This window comes from Mastacembelus armatus, chromosome 7, assembly GCF_900324485.2.
Source record: "Mastacembelus armatus chromosome 7, fMasArm1.2, whole genome shotgun sequence".
In the NCBI taxonomy this organism is placed as follows: domain Eukaryota; kingdom Metazoa; phylum Chordata; class Actinopteri; order Synbranchiformes; family Mastacembelidae; genus Mastacembelus; species Mastacembelus armatus.
Window position 1 is genome coordinate 9457521 of NC_046639.1, and position 25607 is coordinate 9483127.

Sequence of the window (25607 nt, forward strand, 5' to 3'; positions counted from 1 at the left end):
GCTGCAGTTAGCATAGTATCTTACGGATCTAAGTACTTTCACTGGTCTGTATGTTCAGTTTTGGGCAGGATTCAGACACTGTTAGGGTTGTAACAGAGCATGTTTAGTTGCAGGTTTTCATCCCAGTGCCTGAGGATGATGAAGAGCTGGTTGGCAGTAGCCTTGATAGAGGCTAAATCTCGGCCTTCTGGGATATCCTGCGCGCTCAACCACATGCTGGCCTTGGCAGCCACCAGTTCCCACTCTATGAAGTAACTGGCAGAGCTGTGCTCCAGCCAAGCGAGGGCCACAGCTGTGGCCCACACCATGCTCTCAGGATCCAGCATCTTCTTAAGCGCACTGCCAGGTGATGCTGTTTCCAAGCCCCCTGACCCAGAGCTCCATCCACTGTCCACTTGAGAATGTGGGGAGGGCAGGGGCTCAGCATTAGAAAATGTACTTCCTAATGAGGAAGGACCAGCATTCATCCAGGTGCCCCTGGGAAGATGAGATGGGTTATGGATGCCTACGGTGTACTCTGCAGGTTGGTGATAGGTTTCAGGCTCACATGGTGATCTGTACCCATCATCAGTAGACTCACTGCGACGGCTGCTGGAGTGAGACAGGTGGCCCAGGCTGGTACGGTGGCTGGTAAAGGGGGATGTCCACTTTAGTTTATCCATGGGCACATTAATCGCATCACACAGAGCTGTGTCCAGGGAAAATGCACCACTAGCCAACTGCAACAACACCTGTGGAAAAAGAAACAGTTAACTGTTTGATGTGTTTTATGTTGTTGTTTGTTTTTACAACCAGCAAAGTAGAGGTACTTGCTGAAGAAGGGGGACGATTTGAAGCCCCTAAAATTTGTTTTCAGTTGGCATTTTACCAATATTGCATAAGACATGAGAGAGCAATTATTTGTGTGCATCCTAATGTAAGAGTCACTGCTCCAGTCAGCAGCTGGGCATGAGGCGTCTTCCTGTTTGATACCTCTATGGTGGTTGTTGGAAGGCGAAAAACCATTCGATCCTAATCTTTTTTGACACAAATTTTCTCCTCCATTAAATTTAGAATGTGATAAATAATCCATCAACGTGTTAGTATGTGCTGCATATTTAGGGCTTCCTTCAAGGTCTTGGTGGAGTCAGGGAGAGGTGGGGTATGCCTTTGTAGTATTATGGTAAGCCCAGGCGCTGCTTTAGCTTGGCAAACAAAGGTCTGAGTTAAAGAGACCTGTCTATCCTTTATTCAGTGCATGCTTCACATTGAGTTTCTTATTTTTGGTGAAATATATATTGAACTGGAATTTGTTGTGGAAATTGCAAGCAAATTACTATTTATTATAGTGTATAATAAATAGTATAATCCAGTATAATCCAGCTATATATATATGTATTTCCATTATGTAAACTGTGTATATTTAATATATGGTTGTTTAGAATTAACCACTGACCCTGTCCTTGAATTTGAATATCACAACTGCAACCTGCACCGCTCCTACTATTTAGAAAATTGTTCTGCTTTATTACTGGCTCAACAGATTGTTACACATACATCTCTCCAAACAAATCTACAGTGTTAGATCATATCTGTCATGTTGGCAGCGCATTAATTTTCATCACTTTGCTCCCCACCAGAGGAATGTAGTCTTTGTTTTCATTGTCGCTCTCTCCAATTGAATCACCAGACTTGCTGTGAGATCGACACATGAATCCTTTGGCAGCTCGAGTCAGCAGACGAGTCCTGCTGAGGGCCAACCTTTACAGAGGAGAGGGAGATGCAGATGTAAATCACAGTGGACAGTATGTGTAGCAGTAGATGTCTTCTCTATGACATGATAGAGGTCCTTGACAAAGCATCAAAATTTGATGCCCTGGAATGAGAGAGTGTTGAACAGTTTGATGTTGTCTTAAAATATTAAATTCACAAGACAACGTTCTCTAAAGGTTAACGTCATCTTGCAGAAATGGATAAAACTTAAGATGTTAAAAAGAATAAGACTCTAGTTCTTGTGTTAACTCGTGCAATGGTACCACAGCTACATCATGTTTATGCTGCCAGTCAGTGTCCAGTCACCCACCTGGCAGAAAAAATACTCTCCACTGATTTCTGTGATTGGTCAGAGGTCACAGACGGGCTCCTTTGGGAGACTTGGAGACAGAAGCAGAATTTAGACAAGGGAAGCAGAGAGAGAAAGAAGTAGTGGCATTTTCTGCCACCTTTTTATTTAGTTCTCACCATGAGTCTCACATAAAAAACAGCTGAAACAAACCCACTGAGCTGTGACAGCAGAGGACATACATTGTAGTAGCTGTAGCTCCTCTGCAAGCAAAATCCATCTTCTGTGTGTGCATATTGTTTTGTATTTTCTAAAGGCCAGACACAGCTTGTCAATACAAGTGTTGACTTCTCTCATAACTTACAAGAAGAGGGACAAAAATGTCAATATCCTCATGTTTCACAGTCAGAGCAATACCAACAGTGTTGTCCACAAAATGACTAGAAACAGCCAGAGAGTTTATGTTAAAGATCTTTGTGGAGGAATATTGATGAAAAACATCAAAGTTACAGACTGGTGTATGTGTTACACTTACCTTCTGTGAAGCTACATCTCTCCCAGCTAGATGAGGAGGGGGTGCTGCATGGAGAGACAACATACTCTCCACCTGAGACAATGATCAAACACACTGACAATTAACTGTCAGCTGTCTGTCAATTTATTTTTCTGATAAAACCAGCCTTTCCTTTTTCTCAAAACTGCATTATAGAACAACACTGCTGTTGCTCATCTGCCCACTGTGCACCTTTTTAACTGATGGAGCCAAGCAGATGCTCTAGCAGTGTGTTTAGTTCTTGCTCCTGTTGCCACCACTGAAAACCAATTTAAAATGTTGTGCCCTTTTGCTGAAGTTGGAATATTTTTAATCTAAAGCAGTACTCAGTTTTCTGAGAGCTCGATATCTCAGTTCCGCTGATGCAAGACTAAAACCTTTCAATTTACAAGCAGACACATTTGAATAAAGACATAAAAATCAACATGAAAAATGTCATGTCATCTCCTCAGACAAAATATTTTCCTTCTACCATAAAGTCACTACTTTCATTCTCAAAAAACAATCATTTCTACTTTTCTCTGTAGCTCGTATTTCTTTCTACAGATGTACTCATAGATCACTGATCTGGAAATGAAACCTCTTTTTTTCTGTTTGAATATCCTAGGATTGAAAATATGAGCTCAAATAAGAAAAAAAAAATGCAACCCACTGTTGGACTGAAGGACATCTTCAGCTTCCTCCGACATGCCGCCAGACTGAGAGCGACCAAGGCCAATTGAGTAACCTCTGCTCTTCCTGCTCCCTGAACGAGAGCTGGTGCGTGAACCCCTCTTTAAACTGTCACCTGAAAACAAAAAAATGTTCTTATTATCCTCATAGGCAGGCATAAGCAATATCCAAGCTGGATATACTACTGAATATATCTTTGGCTCTATAGTATATATCTATAATATTAGCAAGCTAAAAATAATGTTCTGTTTTCTTTAAGAAAAGAGAACTGAGGTCATGTACAGTTTGAAATTTAGTCCAAATATGCAGACAAATCAGCCATGTCAATATTGTTAATTTAGGAAGAGATAGTCACAAGTGCCAGGAAATAGTCTGACATTTTGACAATTATGCCTTGTCACTTTCTTTGATCAGGAACAGTAAATTTCCGTAATTGCCTGGCAATCTCTCTGCTACCAAAGAAGAAATAGTCTGGGAGATAGTCCTTTTTTACAAAATGTTTAGGGCTGTAACTAATAACTGTTTTTATTGTCAGTTACTCTGTCAGTTGTGTTTTGATTGCAGTTAGTGATTAATCATTCATCATTTTCATAAAAAGTGAAATGAAAAACGAAAAATGCCCATTACAAGTTGTAATGCCTTGTTTGAATGAAATCTCTGTAAATATTTCTCATTTAAATGAATTTGCTCCTCATGCACCTGTGTATTGATTAATAGATTATTTGCCATTTGTTAACACAGATGGCCACAAAACACTATACATATTATGCATGTTTATGCAACATGATGTTGGAGTTTATTTCTCTAGTGTTTGTGGACATGAACATTAGAGAAGTAATATTAAATAGTATGAAAACATTATTTATAATAAAAAACAGCAATGCAGAACAGCAAAGCAGTGAGTATAAAGTGATTTATGGTGTAATTAGTGCAATGGGAATAAACTATACTGAATTTATCACGGGAGCTGTTAAAAAAGGCTGCAGATTATTCCATGCCCCTCAACACCCAATTCTTATTGCCACCTCTTATATGAAAATTGAAGGTCATTGTTTCAGCTCTAAACATGAGTTTTAGAAATGTGTGTAGGTGTTTGTTTTTTTTTCTTTAGAGAGCTATGGTATCTGTTTTCAGCTAACTGCCTGCTGGCTCCAGCTTTTTACAGAAAATCATCAGATTGTTATCAGTCTACTATTAACAAGAAACTAAGTAAGTATATTGCCTGAAACGTCAAACCTTCCATGAGATGAATTTTATTGATACAACAACATGCTGTAGTTCATACAGGAAGACATTTTAGACCAAGTTATCTTCTAAATTACAAATGAAAGTAGTTGAAGTTGTCCCAGATTACATTTGATGACACCATTTTGTCATATGGATAAGGCACTGAACAATGGGTTGTATGAGTACTTCTTGGCATCCTTATGACTTACCAGGGTTAATGTATTCAATACATGTATGCAGATACTCGTTAGTATCCAGGTCGATGGGAACCAATGCTGTGTATTTGCTCAAAATATTGCAGGATTTGCTAGTGTGAATGGCGTATAGCTGGTACTTCCTGCCAGAGCCTGTGAATCACAGTAAGCAAATGTTACCTAACATATCATACAAATGTATATTATTACATAACACTGTACTGTATTATATAAATGTAATAAAATATGTCAATAATACATAATTCATATTTAAATTATATATACAGTACACAATATATATATATAATACATACCGTACATAAATGTTAGTTTGTCATTTTTGGAAATGCAGGTCAGTAATTCATTACACCTCACTGATTAACCTGGTATTTCTTGTTTGTTTAATCCACACAAGAGTTTTAAAATTAAAAAGATACTCCACGTAACAGCCCATAAAACCACAGCATGTCATTTTTACACTTCAGTTTTTATATGTATTACCTTGGGACAGAGAAAGGCTATCTGTATCCTCCTGCTTCCAACCTTGATGCTAAGCTTTATGCTCAATCTACTTTAAATCTTTAAATCTTGAAAAGAGAGCAAATAGACTTATTTCCCAAAATGCTAAATGGTTTCTTGTTTTATTTCTAAAATATGAAATTGATATCCCCGTGGCCCTAAATAGGAATAAGCAGGTATAGATAATGGACAGATGGATGAAATTGAAATTGTCAGTAGGCCAACTCGTGCTGTGTTTTTACATTCTTATAAACCTCTGAATTTGCTCAACATCCCCAAATCTTCCCATAAGCATAATCCACATTGATCTCACCATGCTCAATTTCACACTCCTTATCCATCATGTGCTCAAAGTCGTGTATGATGGAGCGTCCAGCCAGGTGGTGAAAGGTCTCATTCCACAGATCCTCATGAACCTTTTCCTCACGTTCCCGTCCATTCAGGAATGGCTCGATATCAAAGATCACCTCCCACTTCATTGGTTTCCCACACAGCAGTCCAGAAACCACAGCCTTACAGTTCCCTTTGGGCTGGTTGGCAGAATCCAGGTCTGAAGTCTGGGTCTCCTGTGGGGTTTCTGCTTGACAAAGCTGATGTCCATAACCATCTGAAATTTAACAGGAGCAAGATTTGATTTGTCAGTGTGCATGTATCAGTCACACTGTGTGTTGCTTTCAGCTCTCAATGAGGCTTCTTACCTGCTACTGCTGTAAAACAGGATTTGTTTGAATTCGTAACCCATGTTTCCTAAGGTCTGTGTTCAGCCTGCTTAAATGGAGCTCATATCAGTAATTAATCTCCTGGAAAATGTTTTGTTTTGTCCCCAAATATAGAAACAACATTTCCTGTCCTCCCTGAGAGCTACCTCTGTGCTTACTCAAGACTGAAATGTAGTGTTCATTGTCAATGCAGGATGTGGATTTGTCATATCTCAGCAAATAAATCCAGTTACCTTATATTAGCATAAAAACTGAAAAAGTGGAAAACAGCTAATATTATTCTGTCCAACCAGCACCAGTAAGGCTAAATGTTCTTATTTGTTTAATCTGTACACAAAATATGGCCCAAAAAATAATTGGTTATGTTGGATTGGACTAATAATATTAGGCCAGTATGTGCTTTTGCATTTTGTAATTCCAAATTTAACCCTCACCCCCACTACTTGCTTTCTGCAATGCCTAATCTGAACTTAACCCCAACCAATAATCTTGTGTAACCATAACTTAAGTTTTAAACTCAACCACAGAAGCCAACAGTACAGGAAACACTAATCGAACAGGACCTGCCGTGACACTATAATGTAACCCAACTATCCAATTGTACAATCAAGAAAAAAATGCGTTAATAAGTGAGCATTAGACAAGCTGCTAGGTAAATTTTATTATCTTCAGAAAGAGCCATGCCCTCTTCCAGTCATTTTACTAGGCCAACTGTCTGATACTATAGCTGTAGCTTCATATTTAACTAATATGACTATGTTATTCATCAGCTTATCTAACTCTCAGCAAGACAGCATTTCCAGAAATGCCTTAAAGAACAATCAAAATCTGAAATCACAAAACACAAATGCTATTGTTTTTTAATTTCTCTCATGCCTTAGCAAGTATAGTCAAGTATAGTCAATTACAATTTGTGTAATAAAATGCTGAGCTTTGTACATAATTATCACATTAGGACATATGTCCAAATTTCAAAAAATTCTGAATAGCTACAAGCCAAAATAATTTATACTTTAAAACACAACAGCTTTTCTACTGGGTAATCACTTAAACAAGATTTGATCTGCAGGAAACTACCACATCTTCTGCTGGTACTATTTGTTGTGGGCAAATTTGCCTAATTTTTACAACTATGTCACTATTGAACTATTGTCACTATGTCACTGTTGAAGAAGTCAGGAGGAGATGAGAAATTGCCCTGGGTGAGGAAATAACTGTTGTATTAACATGCTTATGTTTTACATTTTCACTTGTATGTGTCTGTAGATGTTCTAGTATGCAAATAAAACCAATAGAAATTGTTGAAAAAAACACTGGACAACAAAATTTTAAGATTAGAATATACTAAACAAATCATTTGCATTTTTCATTAGTGAAGCGTGGTTGCACCTGTATCTCCCATGCTGCCAACAGATGGGCTGTCAGTGGAGGATCTGGAGCTATCTTCCCCAGGTGTACTGCGAACACCGCTGTTGCTGGGCTGATGTTTGTCCTGAGGCTGGTGATGGAAATGAAGCTCAGAGTCGGCCTCTTGCTGCAAAAGTGGCTCCTGCTGAGGGAGCGGCCTGTGGCAGCTGGCAGGATGCCCTCTGGAAGATGCGGCACACAGGCTCACCAGCTGTGGCTGAAAACAAAAGAGAGTTTTTCAGTTTAAAATACCCCAGAACAATCACAGCTTTTTAATATGGTATGGAACCTCATCAGTGGATGTTGGTCAATTCAGTGTCATGCATGCTTTGATTTCACGGTGATTACAAAAGGAATAATACATCAAACCACTGAATAAGGTACTGAAAGATATTAGGTGATACACTAATCAGTAAATCAACTTTCTTCAGTTTTAATTGCTAAGATTATTTGCTTTGCGCAGTACAATAAAATAATTATGATTAATATAATGTGTAATAAAAGAAAATCACACTATTATAATGTGAAATGTAGTGAACAATTATGGAGTGGTGTATACTGTGTAAATTTATATTTCTATAATTTATGTACTAATATACAAGCAAATGAAAAGAATGTTTTGTTAATTAGTTTACAATTATATTGCTTTAAGGCTGAGTAATGAGGGCATGAGGGCAATGAATCATCTGCTTTATTTTTACAAAGAGAAGATTTAATTTCTTCAGCCTGGTGAATTCTGTTTTCTCATACTATGTTGGTCCCTGAGTAATATTCAAACCTAGTTATGATTCATCAAGTTTGCCCTTCATTTCCAGGGGGATCACATTATTCTGGTTTTAATTACACACCAGTCGAGACAAGAGTCAGATGTCTATTTAGGATGTCAACACAACCTGAATACTAATATCAATTTCCACATACAAACTACAATTCACCTACCATCGTAACCATACCTGACTTATTTATTTATTTCTGTGCACTTCTGTGTGCTCAAACCTGTACTGCATGTGTATTACTATTGTTAATAAACAAATCACTCTTTGGATGCACCAATTGAAATACCTGCTGACCTATTTTAGAAATTAGATTAAAGCAGAGCATGTGAAAAGCAGCCATGCGAATGTTACTCTTCACAGTGTGAGACCACACCTGGTAGTCATTCTTCCACTGCACCTCGTGCTCGGGGCTCATCTGACCTATCAGCTCCTGGACTTTGGCTCTCCTCAGTGGATTCTTTGGCACCACAGAGGTGGGGTCACTGGGAGTGTAGACCTTCTTCGCTGGGTTGTAGTCAGTTATCTGGTTGGTGCTGTATGCACGCCTTCTAGGTGATGTCTTATCTAACCAAAATGTTTCAAAGAAAAAAAAAACATTAAAACATTATAAAAGCACACATACAAACACATACACAAAACAATTTATTACAACATCAATGATTCATTTCACATTTCTAAACACATAATTTTGTTTGGCATAAACCAAATAACTAGCTGACTGAATACTTAGCATCAACTATTGCAAATGAACAGGATTAGGAAGTGGTTTTGCACAATAATAAGCAAAACGCTAACATAAGCATACTCATGCTAATGTTTAAGTATGTAATGTTTACCATCTTGTGTAGTATATAAATGTATTAAAGACAAATTAAAATGTTGACCTAATAGTGGCCTGACCAACTGAGAGACAAAATTGCCATTACATGCCACCATTGTCAGGAAGTAAATGCACAAACACTTTAGAAAAGACAGCTAGATACTCTAAGTTAATAACATACATGGATAAATGTGGCAAAAGCTGGCAGAGAATTCTTCCTGTATGCAAGCCAAGTACTACTATTAATGTTTTGACATATCATTAGACCCTGCAGTGAATATCAGGCTGTCCCAACACAAATCAAGATAGGTGACGCCAGTTTCTAACCCTGAACAGCTATGAATCCTACACTCACCCAAACAATTAGCAGATATTCTGACCCAGCAATTATGTCTACTAATAAAAGCTCAATATCGTACATCATGTGACATGTCTGATAACATATCCATATTCTCCATATTCCTGGGTACATAATGTATTAATAAACATAAACACAAGAAATTCTCCTGATGAGAAGGACTGCTCAGGTAGTTAATACATCACCACATAATGGCAATGACAATTATCAACCAAGCTGTCCTGTTTGCCCAGAATCCTACAAACACTAGTCAGCTCACAACTACATGTTTTACTGGAGGATAATAATGTCCTTCAGCTGATTTTGGTGGGTGTTAATGTTAATATTTGCAATTGGTTCAAATCATATTACTCTAGTGTTGCAGCTGGTTTTAAAATAATTTACCAGGTGGCTGATAAGTGTTCCTCATTGATCAATATTAGGCCCACCATGTTTTTTCTCTACATACTATTGGTACCATACCAATAGTAAGCTGATGGTACCAATGTCTTGAATGTAAGCAGTTCTCGGGTCTTTCTCACAAAATTGATCTTGAGCTCAGTCAGACTGATTAAATTAAGCTTACTTAAAATAACTTACTAACTACCATCTACCACCAACCGATACTGATATCAATATATCAACCAATAGCAATTTTCTCAGTAGATATCGCTTAGACGTTTTGTTTATACAAAGATACAATATATCTGAAATAAGCTGATGTCAGCTGATATAACAGTGAGGCAATTTTATCAGTCTGTAGTCGAAGCAATTAGAGATCCCGTCACATAGGAACTACTGTATGTGCAGTGGGTTCTTACCCATGATGTCATGCTCTTTGGTGACAGGACTGCTATCTAAAATGGAGTCCTGGTAGGAGTCATACAGAGGACCAATGGGTGTCTCCTTGTAGGACCCCTGACTGTTGACACCTGTCTTCACCGGGTCCTCTTCTTGAGAGTGGTAAAACACAGAGCTGGCTGACTCAGTGGAGCGCATCATGCTGTATCTCCTCCTCTTGTCCTGTTTGGTGACAAATCCAAGACAAGTACTTCAATGAGGATCCATTAACTTATTAAGGTTTGATTAAAAAACTTCTTCAGTTGGCCTTCGCAACTTTATCTTCCTTTGAAGAGGTGAAAGAAAAGTGATTTCAAAGCTAACAGTGATTTAAGTGGCATCACCAATATCCAAAACTACAGACTAACATTACACAGAATCCTACATGCATTCATTTGTCACTTTGCAGCAGATATTTTTCACTTACCGACTTGGGGTTAGGGTGGTAGCGGGTGGTGTCACAAACCACACTGTAGCCGATCAGACTGTCACCTGGAAACAGGAAGGTGTTGCCCACAGGGGACAGCAGCACTTCTTTGGTCTCAGGAAAGAGCCATTCGATAGAAATGTCACTGAGTACTGGAGACATGGTTTTCTTCAGGGACTTTATCATCTGTAGAGTAAAAAAAGCAGACTAAAATAGACTTTCAGATATAAAATCCAGCTTCTCCTTAATCAGCACATACTGTAATATGAATGGCATCCCTGAGATATGATTTGCTAATTGGTATCAGTGACAGACACTCAGTGTTCTGAAACCACTGCATAATGACTCTCCAGTGGCCCTCAGAATAGCTGACTATCATTAGGAGTGATGCACAAGGCTGGAAATGAGTACCTTGGGTTGTAGCCTCTCTCCATCAGCCAGGAACTCTGCTGTTCCTTTGGAAACTGTGGCCAGTCCCTGTACCAGCCTCCTGGAAGCATTCTGCCCTATACCAAATGTAAAACATCTGCACAAACACATTAAATATTGCAGCCCTTAGGACACACCAAAACATTAATGAGATTGAGTAAATGGCATCTTCTCAGGATGTGCACAATTTAACATGATGCATAGCTTGGGGAAAAATAGGAAATATCTATCATGGTATAAATTTGTGACTCTCCTTTTGTTTCTTGCTTATTCTATCATTTCTATTCCATTTTTCACCAAGGGATGAGCTGGCTAATTTCATTGCACGAGCTACATCCTTTTGCATCAAAGAGTGCAGATTAAAATGGAAATGCCACTTTCAAATGTAGTCAAAAACCTAACATGGATTTTTCAAAACAGACACATCGTGTTTTGATCTTGTCTATAACTGGCTCCACTGATTTGTTAGCAGTGTGATAATGACCCAGGAAGTGTCAATGAATTGGCCAAGCTCTGTATCTAATGCAATCATCTGGGGGCAATCATCCATTAAAAACAGGAAGACAAAAGCCAGCTTGTGACCCTGGAGAGGGACTCACAGTGTGAAACTTAGATGTAAATGGTAAAATAAAATGATTTCCTGGTGTCAATCTATTGTACCACAAGTGCTCACTCTGCTGCTTGTATCCTGCAGGGAACATTAATTCAGGGAACGCCGTTATTCTAGATGTAAAGTAGTTTTTAGCCATTGATGTGTTTTTTAACCTATAATTCAACATGCATATATATTGCCTTTATGACAGATTGTTTTTAGTGATATATAATGTTTCATATTAACACAACATAAGCAGCTCATTTCAAGATTTCATTTTGAGAGGATTATAGCTCATAAGCAGGTGTTGCCTTTAAACCCCAGACAATGCCTAAATTAGATTTTTATCTTATCCACAAGCTCTGCTTTTGCTATTGGCATAATGAGCATAACTAATCAGCATAACCAGAAGATGAACTTATATTAATTTGCTTCGACATAACATACTGTAGCTTTATGTCAGTGCTCTTACCGCTATTGTGATTTCTAACAGGCTTGACCTTGACTCATTCTCAAATCTAAATAACCAGTAATAGTAAGATTCAGTTTAGTGGCAGGGTGCATTAACAGTAATACTTGCCTGATGTAGCGTGCATGGCTGCGAACCAGCTGGATAACTTTGCCTGTGTTGCTGACAGCACCATCTGTGAGTAAAAAGAGCAGGCGGGGGTGTCCACTGAACATTGGCTGCCTCAAGATCCAGTTGAGTGGTGCCAGGATGTTTGTCCCCCCCATGTCAGCTCTGATCTTCCTGACATATTCACAAGCTAGGGCCAAGGTCTCCTGGATCATCATGATGAGGGGGAGAAAATTTGAGATTTCTTGATCTGCAGCATTTTACAATTACTTTAGTTCAGTTGTCACAACAGAGTTACTATTACATTGTATGTTAAACTAACACAGAACATAAAATCTAGAAACTATCTAGCAATATATCACAAAGTAACAAATGCTATGTACATATTCAGCAATGACTTTTATTTATTGTGGCACATTAAAATGGTCCTTATGAAATAATTCTATCAAACAGTAACTAAATGACTCAGTAACTAACTTATTCAAACAGACTGGTCATTTCATTAAGATGAATCAATTAGTCATTTGGCTGAAAATTAATCAACCATTTTAATAACCGGTTTCTCAAGCAAACCGCTGTCTTGTTCCAAAAATGCAATGCAGTGACTCTGATTATGTCTCACTGCAACAGTTTGCTTTTTGTGACCAGAAAAGCTGATTTTATCCAAGTAGAACATTTACTTAAATACTGCACCTAAGTATATTTTAGTAATACTAGTACTTTATATCAGTTAATGTAACTTCATTTTTCTAGTGCACCACACTTCAGAGAAGTATTGTACTATTTGCTTCACAACAGCTCTGACAGCTGACAGCTGTAGTTCATTTTCAGATTTTACATTAAAACATTATATAACATTTTCGTTTTGTGGAGGGCTCTAGCCACATGTAAGTTAACAGATACCTAGGAATGAATTCCCCTCTCAATTTTTCAGATGTTATTTTATTAACTTGTCAAAGACCAACAAAGGTGTGTCAAGACGTTGTTTTTTTCTTTCCTACCCTATTAACCATTTTACAACACCTTCAGACTTGTGAGAGACACACATTCACAATGTCCTAATGACATTCCCAATGGTTTTGAACCTAGACTAAAATAGGGAACTGTAAATATTGCAGTAATGCCATCTCAACCAGCTACAACAGTTATGGTGCTTATGCGTCAATGCATCAGTACTGACAGTCTAATAATGTAAATATATACTATACACTATAACACTGACAGTGATGGTTTTTCTGTAGAACAAGTCTTTTTGCATTGATACTTGGGGAAAACACCTTTCTGAAGCACAGTAGATGAGACTAATCTCAGAAATTGCGTTACATCTATAAAAACTTATGGAGAGTCCCCTTTGAATAATCCAGCGTTTCTTTACCTCCTCATATTCCAGGCTAGTTGTGAACAAAGATTTGAATGCAGAGCCAAAGCCTATAATGTTGAAAAGGCAGCCAGGCACAAGGCTTTTGAGAATTACCACCATGGCATCCTGAGAAGGAGACAGACAGCAGATTAAAACTGAACAGAACAAAGTCTGTGAAATCAATAATTCTGAAATAAAAAACGGCAAAACTCTTCTGTTCATTAAATGCTTAATTTCCCGTTGAACTATTTGATCCACTGCAATCTAGCTATGTGTGCTGATATGTGGTTGAATAGAAGCATCTACATAGCTCATCACTGCACAGCAGACTTTCTCCAAAATAGGTAAGTGGAGAGTGCCATCACAGAGTATCATTTCATTCATCACTACCTCTTTTATAGCAGAAGGGCTGTTTCTAAAATAATACCACTTTTCTCAAGCTCCATTCAGGTAAATTGCACAAAGATCACATCAGCTAGACATTCTATTAGAACATACCTGTTCAGCTGCTTTAACAAATTAAAAAATGTAATATGTAATGCTCCAAAATTTGCATTGTCTTCAGGTTCACCATGGCCTTAAGCCAGACTCTGTTTTTTTATGGGCCACAGTCAATAAAAACCTGAGTTTGTGTCACAAATGAACAAAATATAGGAAAGGCTCAGTGTAAAAGCAACCAAATAACATACAAACATTCAAAAAAAGATTCTGTGTTGGTTGCATAAGTATTGATGAAACCTCACATGAAGTATGATAGGATGTGAAAGACTTGCTGGGAGACGTTTGGTGAATAGTAAATGATCAATAGCCTTGTGTGCTTGCCCTCCACAGAGTTGGCTAACCACATTTATAGTCACTGTAGACTGAGAAAACAGAATGGCTGCCAATGTAGAAAGCAATTATACAGCCTCAAAAGACATATCCTGTTCATGCATTCAGATGCATTAGCTTATATATATCTGTGTATATTTGGTGTGTTTGGCATTGGTTACAATGCATTTTAACACTTTTACAGTAATCTGAAAATGTCATTTAAGAAAATATGGTGTGTGATGTATTCTACTTTATATATGAAGCAGTGTGTGCATGTTGGCAGTTGTGTCTACCTAACAAATATAATTCCACACTAAGATTAAAATACCTTAACACGGTTAATGTTGACCCCGCTCATGCTGCCGCTGCGGTCAATGAGGAAGATAAACTCGCCATGAACCTTCCTCAGGTCTGAGCTGATAGATTTAAGGTCTGGACAAAAGTTCAACATGACGACAGGATTGTGGAGGATGTCCTTATGGAGTCGCCTGCGAATTATATCGACCTATACAGACGGAGGAATCAAAAGCAATAGCATGAATTAAAGGAGAATTAGTTCCATGAGATGATTGGGCATTCTGTAAATTTGTGCAGGCTTTAATTTCAAACTCAAAGAAAGCAACAAAAGAGATAGAAAGTCACAAGCGATCAGGTCGATAGAAAGAGCACATCAATTACTGTGGATGTGCCAGAAATTTCAGGCAGAATGTGGTGAGCCTTTGGAGTGTTTCCATAGAAACACATTTTTATGGCTAAGTGCTCTTGCTCTCTCTCTCTCACTCTCCTGTTTAGGTCTGCAGGTCATTTAATCACCCCATCACAGTTGAGGTATGAATGGAAACACACATGATTCTCATAAACAAACAAAGCAATTCTATTAGACAGGGTGAAAAATAATAATAATAATAATAGTAGTAGTAGTAGTACTTTCCTTTAACTAGGTTTTTGAAATTTGATTTGGGTGGGTTGTTGTAATTTGGGCACTGGTATATTGCATAAGTTCTCTTGGGGGGCGGTAGTGGCACTGACATGCTGCTCACAGAGGCAAATGTAGCAGGGTACTTTTTTAATTTTCCTCAGTATGAAAATAGTCCAGTCAGAGTTGCCTGTACATATTGATTACTGATAGGTAATTCAGCATATGTAATTTTCATGTAAAATTACATACTTTACTTTACTTTACTTTACTTTACATACTGTACTTTTCACAAGTAAAATAATATTACTGGTAAAAAAAATTAAGACTCACAATTACCTCCCACAGCTCACTGAATCATTGGAGACATTAAAGCTCCTCCCCATTAAACATTCATTCATCAAAACATTTTTTCACATAATAGTAAAAACAATAATAATAATAATATTTCAAATAGCTAGAAGCCTACCAAAACTAATGCAATCTGTACTTTAATTATAATATTTCATGTCATTTGGGATAGTTAAGCTAACTTTAAATCCTATATGTAACAAATAGTAAATTTCATTTTTAAATTTGTTTCAATATATATTTTTTACTGTATGCTAGTATATATAATAGTGACACCAACACCTTTTCCCATGAACTGTGGACTGTAAATGATTGAAACAGCTGATAGAACACGTTTTCTTGATTGCATTTTAGGTATTATGTTGGTTGTAGGCTCCAGTAGATCCCCATGACCCTAAATAGGAATAAGCAGGTATTCATATTTTGTTATAAACCCCAAGCTTTTTTCTGTATAGAGACGTTTTTTGGGTACTGTTACATCAAATGATAAAAATAATCACTCGCAAGAGTAGATGTATGGCTAGCAATTTGAATAAGAAAGAAGTATTAACTTAGGTGAAATAATATTTGGTTTTTCTGACCTGAGCCTACTGAGCTCAGTGTCACTTCTTCCCTTGTTATTACAGGCCTAATTAAATTAAGTGATGCCTAATGAGAATCTTAACTTCTGCTCTCTGTCACTTGAGGGACAGTAGTAAAATATTTTTTCTCTTAATTCTTACTGGATTTTTCATTAAATTAAATTTCATGAAAACATGGAATTACAGTTGGCAGTGTCATAAACATCTGATCATAATGTTTTGTTGAGAATGCTGTCAGACAGGAGCCAATTCAACCCTACAGTAATTCTAATATGATAGTGTATAATGTTATCGTACTGGATTGCACAAAATTGCAAGATATAACACTATAATGTGACAGTATTACTGCAGCCTCAAAAATAGTATTTGTTATAGGGAATTATACATAATACTATGCTACTGAGTACTCTCCTCAAAATGTTGTTGGTTTTGAGGAGGCATTGCTTGAGGTGGTACTACTGCCATCAGATCAGGTAAATGGTGATGATGTCAATGACACACTCACTTTCCTTTCATTGCTGGAATCCTTCTTAGTGGCCTTGATGAAATCACTCCGGCTGTGAATATACTCATCGTACTCCTCCTGCGTCATGTCTCCGTTCTCAATGAGTACATGTGGCACATGAGGTTCTGAAGTGACACACATTTGGTCAGGACAAAGAAATTACTATTTATATTACAGAGAGAATTTTAAGCAGACGGACAATGCCAGAAACTGACACCTGCTAGTAGGGTGGGGGGCAGTGGTAAGTGTAGCTGAATTATCCTCATATTGATTTGCAAATTAAATGGTTATTGCATATAAAAGAGGCTTTATCACAGCTGGGTCTCAAGAAATCAAAATAAGCTCAGAGGGCTGAGTGAATCCTGCGAAGCTGAGTTGTTATTTCTCTTCAGTACAGTGATTCTTCAGGTTCTGAAAAGGCTGTAAAAGCATTGATTTCTGTCTTCTCAAAAAGGAAAAGTCCTAAATTTACAGTCAGTAGATTTAAATTTTTGTATGTGGTTTTAAGAAACATTAGCAGTACTGTTGTTTCAAACCTTTGATTCATGTAAAATTGACATAGATCTTAGTTTGATTAATGTATCCATCATGTATCTCTCCATTTACTGGTGCTTATCCATTTTTCCAATATTTTGGGGGATTATTGTTATACACACAGTTCTACAAAAAATGCTGCAAAAGTCAATACAATAAATTTGTGCATGTATCTATAATGCCAAGATAGAGCTTTTATTTCCCCCTGGTTTTTATATCTTCTTTTTTCATACCAGTATGACCATGAAACAAGTATTAAATTTATTTTATGTGGTATTAAAATGCTTCAGTCTTAACTCTGTTAGTTTATATGACACACAGTGTTTCTGGTCAGGAATCAATCATACTGATATAGAAAATGCTTCTTTTTGTTTTTAATTGTGTTTGCGACACAATGCCTCTAATGCATGCCTCTAATGCAGATTCTTCCAGCTATCTCATCCATGTTGTGATTGTAATTGCAGCACTGGTCTGAGCTGAATTAAACTGCCCTGCACTGGCTGCGGGTCTGTTTGTGAACAAAGCCTTCATAACCACTGGATCACTGTGTCGAGGCTCAATCCTGCCTCAGGGAGACAACTGGCCCACACATTCGGTAGGTCAAGACCTGACACTGGACACCCACACAATGGCATGGGATATGATAATAACAGGAGGACACGGAGAAAAGCTTGACATAGCCAAAAAATAAACAATTTCAAAATATTGTAATTGAGGGGGAAGAAAGACTAATTGCAGGGTCATGCTGTGAGTGAGTTTTGAAGTACTGAAGTGTAACGCCTACCACTGGGGTAGATGAGTATTTTGACAGGACAGTCATAAGTGTACTTGTCTGCCAGAGTAATGACAATGCTGGTGGCAGAGCGGGCCAGAGGGTCTGCATCAGCTCGGATGGCATGAGAAGGGCTCTCAACACCTGCACAGAACAACAAGCACAGCAGCCTCTACCAAATATATTATTAACTGGTAATAAACCAGCAGTTCCTACACTTGTGCGTGTTTACTCAGACTGCACTGTTGCAGTCTGAGCAAACAACCTGCAATCAATATTACATGTTATTATGCAAACATTGTTTTGATGCTTAAATCACAAAAATCTGAAGTTTAGAGAAAAGAAATAATTTCCAACTTTTGAGAAAACAATTATTTCAAATTCTTGCCATGAGCTAAATATGAAGATTGATTTTACTTTCACCGCTTATGAATATGAAGCTACAGCTAGGACACAGTTAGCTTAGCATAAAGATTATAAAAACAAATCATTATATTATTTAGTTTTAGTATTTTTACTGCTCATTAAAAAATGAGATATATTGATTGGTGAGTTGCTTTACTTCAGAACAAAACTTTATGCTAAGCGTACAGTAGACAGTAACTTCCAATTGAGAGCAGTATCTTCTCATGCTACATTTAGCCAATTTGCAATATTAGTAGTATTAGCCTACATAAATTAGTAAAACCCAACTGTTAAATTTTGCATGTATTGTACACACATAATGAACAGTGCTGAAGCAATTTTTTAGCACAGCAATGCAGGATGTGTCATAACTTGCAGATATGAGAGCTATTAAGGAGAACTCAAATGCAATGCTTGATTGCGATGCCTGTTATACCATTATACACACTTACAAAATCAGTATTCCACATTAGATAAGTGGATCTGCCCAAAAAGTAGTGGTTAGTGGTCTGACCTGCAAGGAGATAGGGAGCCCGTATCTCCAGCTGAAAGTTAAACTCATAGTCCATGGAGTTAATGGCCTCCTCCTCCAGCAATGACGTCAACCACAACTGAGGGGAGTTTGGAGTTTGATTGTGAGGACTTGAGGCACAGGTATGCCTATCTCGCCTAAAAGTGGCAAAGCATAACTACAGTCAGATGGAGTTATCTGCAATTAACATATAAAATGTTAGTATAATTAGTTTTCATCCATAAAAAATAAATATTTGGCACCACAAAGTCTATTTTACAATGCAGTACACTTTTATTGCTCCTATTTATCATTTTTTCCTTACATTCTGGAGAAGTTTGGGGACAGTCCCTGCTCCTCGTTGATGGTCCTCTGTACTCGAGGTGTACACACTGGTGGCGATGACACCCTGATGCCCCCATTTGGGAGGGTGGATAGCTCAGAGGAGGTGCTGACCAGAATATGGACCGTCTCCATAGGTGGAATGAGCCCAAGGTTAACCACTAATACAGTGCTTTCCAAATCCTCATCCATCACTATATGTCCTATAAAACCAGACTAAATTAGTAAAAAAACATTTTCAAAAGTTAACACAACTTTTATAACTCTCAAGTTGTCTGAGCTACCATAAAGCTGCCTAGAAGAATATCCCATTCTTTGAGTCAAACTCCAAAGACACTGGATCCTATATTTCCTATAAAATAACTGTTTAGTGTGTTTCCTTAAACACCTACTTACTGGTAAGTGTCCATGTCATCCAAACACATCCCTCCCAGTGTGTAAGAAAGGCTTTCTGTTACATTTTGTAGTCACAAACCCAGTATGCAATGGCTCTGACTGCACTGTTGTGGGACATTGCTCAAACTTTACAAAGTTCCTTTCAGATCCCACAGAAGACATTAGGGTAAACTGATGTTAACGTATAACATTGGTGGAGTGCCTCCTATAATGAATATTATTTAATGCAGCACAACACATGCTGAGCACTCCAAACATTCATTTGGAGTGGTGTTTGTATCCTCTTGATAAATGTAAGTTAAACTCTCTTTTATATGGGCCTAATGTTATATATCTCATACTTTGGTTGTGGTCTCTACCAACACCTGAGGGAAAGATCTGGCTATATTGTGAATGCTATTACATTAGACTACATGCTCAACTATTCACTAAATAGTTTGTAACTTTGGAAATGGGGTTTGCTAAAAGCAGTGAGACTGAAGCAAAACAGTAGGCTCAAAGATGCTAAAATGGTCCGTATAACTATATAGTAGCTAGGGAACTGCACAGTTGGGTTTCTCTGTGAGTCCGTCACTTCAAGTGACCTTTTTCACATTACATGTATTCATTTATTCATACAGCAGTATTGACTGAAACAAATTTAGTCTTACTTACCACTTTGGAGGGCTCCATTAGATATGTTACAGCAATCCAGATAACAGTCCTCAATTTTTGCCTTGTCTTTAATTTGGAGTGTTATAATTTGACTTCCTATCATAGCCTCAAACCCAACAACAATGGAATTTTCCTCCAATGGATAAATGAAAATCCCTAAAAGGCAGCAGGAGAGGAAAAATATTCACCTAGAGGCAGTAAACAAGCAATTACACATATGCTCTATAATTATTAATTTTCAGAGTATATGGTGGGTTAAAACTGGTTGAAAATTGCTAGCATTTACAAAACTGAACTAAACAAATTAGTCTCCGATAGTCTACACACTCACCCTCGATGGCATGATCCTCGATATTTTCATAGGTCATAGAGGCCGTCATAGCCAGAGTATAACCCCTGACACAAGAAGTGATATCAGAGACACTGAGGGGCAGGGCGCTCCGGTTCTCCTTGTTTATGAGTCCAGGCATGGTGCAGGGTTTAAGGTTCTGGTTTGTTGTCATGTGAAAATAATTAAAATAATAAAATAAATTAATAAGATAATGACCCTTTGTCAGAAGTGAAAGCTGTAGAGTACTATATGAACACAACCTTTGTGCAAAGAACATCCCTCTTCTTTCCTTTGTTTCCTTTCTGCCGTTTAATGTCAACAATCAATTGTGAAAAATGCCTAAAAAGTCATCTTAGAAGAAACAAAAATCCAAAAGTTCTGACAGGGAGAGGATTCAATATTGAATACGTTATAGGGCATTATGAAAGAACTAAACATACGGTCTGAATAAATTCTGTAAAATATACAGTTAAAGCTATAATTTTGTGAAATTATTGAGCAAATTTTCTAGAATCAAACTGCAGTTAAGGTAGCTACAAACTAACTAGCCAAGGTTTGCTGCTGCTAACACCAATTCTATGCTTTAATACTGTGTAACTAGATAGCCAGCCAGGTAGGTAGAATTTGCAGCTATAAAACTATATATTAGTTTATATTTACTCTGGCTATTCAACAAAACTAATGCATTTTATAGTAATAAGATTAGTTTATACAATTTCCTAATTTATTTCACAACTTTCATTTCTGTATTTTACTAAATTTATTCATATGATCATTTATATTATAATTACAATTTATTAAATTAATATTGAAGATTTTGAGCAAAAATAATCTCTTTTTTTGCCTTTTTTTAATCACCTTTTTTGTCACAGCCAGCGTCAGAAGAACAGCAGGGCCTTATTGTAGACCCTAAAATATAATGAACACCAGTACAGTACCAAGATGTCAGTTCAGTGGAGTACGTATTGTAGATAGGTTATTCCAACAACAGCATTCTTCTATATGATGAAAAAACAAGGAGCCATTGGGAGGTTGCCACAAGTAGTTCAAGCATTTGACATAAAGACCATAGCAATAAAACAGATAGGGTGGTGTCATCATACAACATTTATAGTACCCTCAATGGTGTGTACAGAGATAGGATATAGAGTTATATATAAGGGGAAAATTCAGTGCAGTGTAAGGGTAAAAAAAGAAACCAGATACATTAAAAATGTGCAGGGAGGAACACAGCATTGCCTATTATGCAGGTTATACAATAAAATTATCTCCTGCTTCAGGTCTGTGCTTTAGTGCTAATGTCGTCACCTCCAGCAGCAGTCTTGGTTATGTGCAGTCAAGGGTCTGTATCTGTTGCACGACCAGAGCCCCAGCACAGGCTTAATAGGAAGTGTTATGACGAAAGCAATTTCCATAGAGACAGCTCTGCTTGCTTGCCTGCGGACTGACCAGTAACATCTCTAAAGTGTAGCTTTATTTGTAACACTGTAACTGATTGCAATTATAACACTAGGCGATTGCTTTCCTTCCCACCAACCACAAAATAAAATTCTCTTAGAAAATTTAAGCTGGTCTTCACAGACACAACTTTCACACTTATCACCTTATTGCATGAGATTTCCTTCAGAATCAATAATGAATTATCTTTCTAACAGCCAAACCGGGGTTTTAGGCACCACATGCTTATTTATTGCGAGGAAAAGGTCATTCAGATTGCTATTTGACAATTTTGTTTTAACACTGCCATCATGTGTTCACTCAACCACAGACAGAAGAAAGCAAACAAGAATACATAGATAGCTTTGTCCCTCTGTAGAAACATTTTACAGGAGAATAAAGAAAGACATAATAAAAGAGAATTTATTCACACTGTACTACTAACCATCCCACTGCTCTCAGGCAACACACTACATAAACAATTCAATATAAAGACTAAACAGAAATAAATAAATGCTAATTATACTGTAAACTTAAACCTCTGTCTTATATCAAAGATTATATGAATTCTAATTCTAAATGTTAGTATTGTGACTTAAAAAGCTGCATGACTGTCATCTGTTTTTCCAGAACCCACTTTTCTTTATTGTGTTTCAGCTTATAGTCCTTACTGTTCAAAGTGACGGTCCCAGGATGCTTCTATTTGGGTTTGCCCAGTCACATGAATCACCCTGCCATCCTCTGAGGTTTGCTAAAATACTGCCAAACATCAACTCACAACATTTCCTATGAGCATTGCCACACTGCTTTGCACTCATTAGTGTCAAAACAGAGAGCAGATGCTATGGTAACCACCTGTTGAAACAGTCTCTGTAATATCTATTTGAATCAAGTGTTAATCAAGATGCAGCGCTGGCTTTTTAAATGATCATCTAACTGTCTGACCTTTTCTTGACAGGAATGTCTAATATGTCATGACATCAGGGAAACATGCTGTGGTGTTGAAATGCATCTGATTATCCGAGTATCTGCTTCATTATCTTACCTTTCATTTGCGTCAACTGGGTATGCAGCGAGGATCTCTCTCTTGTTGTCAGAAGTCCGCTTATCATGAAAGATATCCTCCTCCTCTCCGACCTCACTCAGCTCCCTTTTTATGTTCTGTCTCTGTGGCGTATAGGGAATACAAGTGCTGCCACAGGTGGCAGAAACTACAGATGCAGCGGTCACATTATTAGATGTACAATGCTAAGAAAAGGAAGGTAGGCTGGAGCTGCTGCAGTGTTTCAATCAAGCACTGCAACATGTGGTCACAAAACTGTTTCATTTATTCACCTCCTCCTCTTCCTCCTCCTCCCTGGAGTTAGAGGGCTTTGGGCAGGGGAGGGGAAGAGGGTGGGTGAGGCTGAGACAGAGGGTCCAGTCCTTCCAATAAAAATCCACCTTCCCATTCTTCACCCATTCAAAGCATCAGCACCACCCACTCACTCCAGCTTTCCCTAACATTGATGACAACGGGAACCATTCAAGCATAATTTTTAATAGCATGGCACAGGATCTGTGTAAAAAACAAACCAAAAAAAAAAAAAACATGTATTCTAACATCAGGAGATTGGGGAAAAGGCTTACAAGAACAGATGGGTGGGTGAGAGAGCATTACAGTGCACATCTCCCGCATATCACCTATAATCTCTCTGCGGTGTAATTGAAAATCCCTTAATGCTTTAAATCGTGAGTGTTTGGTTTGGCTGTCTTTGTTTTGTGATCACTCATTTGGATCCATCTGTTTTCTTGTGACATTATCATGACAAAGAATGTGTGTGTGTGTGTGTGTGTGTGTGTGTGTGTGTGTGTGTGTGTGTGTGTGTAAAATCATACTGCTATAGTAAGAAAATGTAAGATGGTGCCTGTGTGTGTATGTTCGAATGTGTGTGGATGAGTTAGCTGAAACTCAGCATCCGTCTCCAAATTGAATTAACCTGCAGCCAATAAAACTCAGTCTGTACACCTCCCTGCCCCCTCCCTCTTTCACTGTCTTATCTGTTTCTCGACCTCTCAAACACAATCATACAATCACTCACGCAGAACATCCAAAGAGCAGGAAGGCTGACAAAAAATTCCAATTCACCAGATTATGATTAGTGACATAAAATGCTGGACTAAGGCTGCAACTAATCATTATCATTATTTGCAGATTACAATCTCAGCCATTTGGTCTATATGATTCTTGAAAACAGGAACTACTGCTCTATAAAAAATTCCCAAACCTGAAGGTACCAGCAAATTGCTTTTTTAATATGATTATCCAAAAGCACAAATCCTTAGATGTTACGCTGAAACTGAAGAATATTTGGCATTTCTATTTGAAAAGTTGTTTATATAAATCACTGACTCATCAATTAGTCCACTAATTGTATCAGCTTTACTGTATTTCAAACAGTGGCTCTGTGTTCCCATCAGTCATACATGTTGTTAACTGCAGTATGGGAAGGCCTGATAAATGTTTTATATTTCTGTTTCCATGTGAAGCACATAGTGTGCCAAATAAAAATGACATTCTTCAAGTTCAGCTCCTCAACTGTGAAAATTTGCTGCATTTCTAGTCTTATGTGATAGAAACTGCATATCTTCCATACTGTTACTACTACACTGCACACAGTATCTAAAGCATGCCTGTCCTCTGTGGAAAATGAATTCTGCCTAAGTTGATTTCCTAGTTTCTTTCAAAAGAAAATTTGTTATGATCCCTAGATGTCTGCAGGAAGATGCTGCACATGTTTTACCAAACTATAGTTAAGTTTGCAGTTTTATGCTCCAGTCTGCTGAACAGCATAACCAGAAGGATGCAAGGCAGCTGGACAAACTGGTGTAAAAAGCTAGTTCAGTGACTGGAATGAGGCTAGACTCACTGGAGGCTGTGGTGGAGAGATGCTCACAGAAAAAGGTAGAGGCCATCCTGGAATACACTGACCATCCCCTTCATAACATTCTGATGGAGCAGAGAAGCACTGCTGTGGACGACTCACCTCACTGCACTGCAGGGCTGAACGATACAGGAGATCCTTCATCACCACTGCCATCAGGCTCTACAACACCTTAGCTAATGGCAGATGACTAACCAGCATAAACTGGACTATCACTGACTATCACTTTTAATGCTTAGTACTGATTACTGCCACTACAAGACTTCCCTTTCAGGGGGTTAATCCATTTATTTTATTGTATATTTAAAAAATGAAAAAAGGGGGCGTGTCAGCAGTTCACTCTAGAAACGTGGTAGAATTATTGTGGTGCCTTCATGTATCCTTCATAAACGTCGTAAATATAAAACTAATGCATTTTCTTTTTTTTAATTCTAATTGAGAACCTGCTTCGTTTATGCAAAGATAAGAAAAGGAGCGATAAATGAAAACCATATTTAAGTTCGGAGAAAAAGGGACACGTTAAGTGGGAAAGAAAGAGCTGTGGATGTTCTTTTACAAGTTTCAACTTAAAGTAGGCCACTGAATGATGGTCAAAACTAGATAACGTTGTAAAATGACCATCACGTTTGCACTGTGAGGTAATTG

The 25607-nt window shown here is 37.8% G+C and overlaps 1 protein-coding gene across 1 annotated transcript; it reads right to left on the reverse strand.

Moving 5' to 3' along the window:
* Window positions 1-71: 71 nt before the first annotated feature.
* vwa5b1 (von Willebrand factor A domain containing 5B1) lies at window positions 72-20740 on the reverse strand. Its single transcript, XM_026333045.1, has 22 exons — window positions 20602-20740; window positions 20271-20426; window positions 19204-19423; window positions 18882-19036; window positions 17975-18106; window positions 16657-16781; window positions 14632-14808; window positions 13506-13616; window positions 12134-12336; window positions 10944-11058; window positions 10533-10718; window positions 10087-10288; window positions 8482-8672; window positions 7315-7549; window positions 5520-5813; window positions 4703-4840; window positions 3247-3381; window positions 2577-2648; window positions 2063-2132; window positions 1617-1740; window positions 440-731; window positions 72-394 (listed from the first exon to the last, which is right to left on the reverse strand). Exons 1-22 carry the CDS (start codon window positions 20738-20740, stop codon window positions 72-74), a joined length of 3795 nt encoding a protein of 1264 aa, XP_026188830.1.
* Between the last annotated feature and the right edge of the window lie 4867 nt (window positions 20741-25607).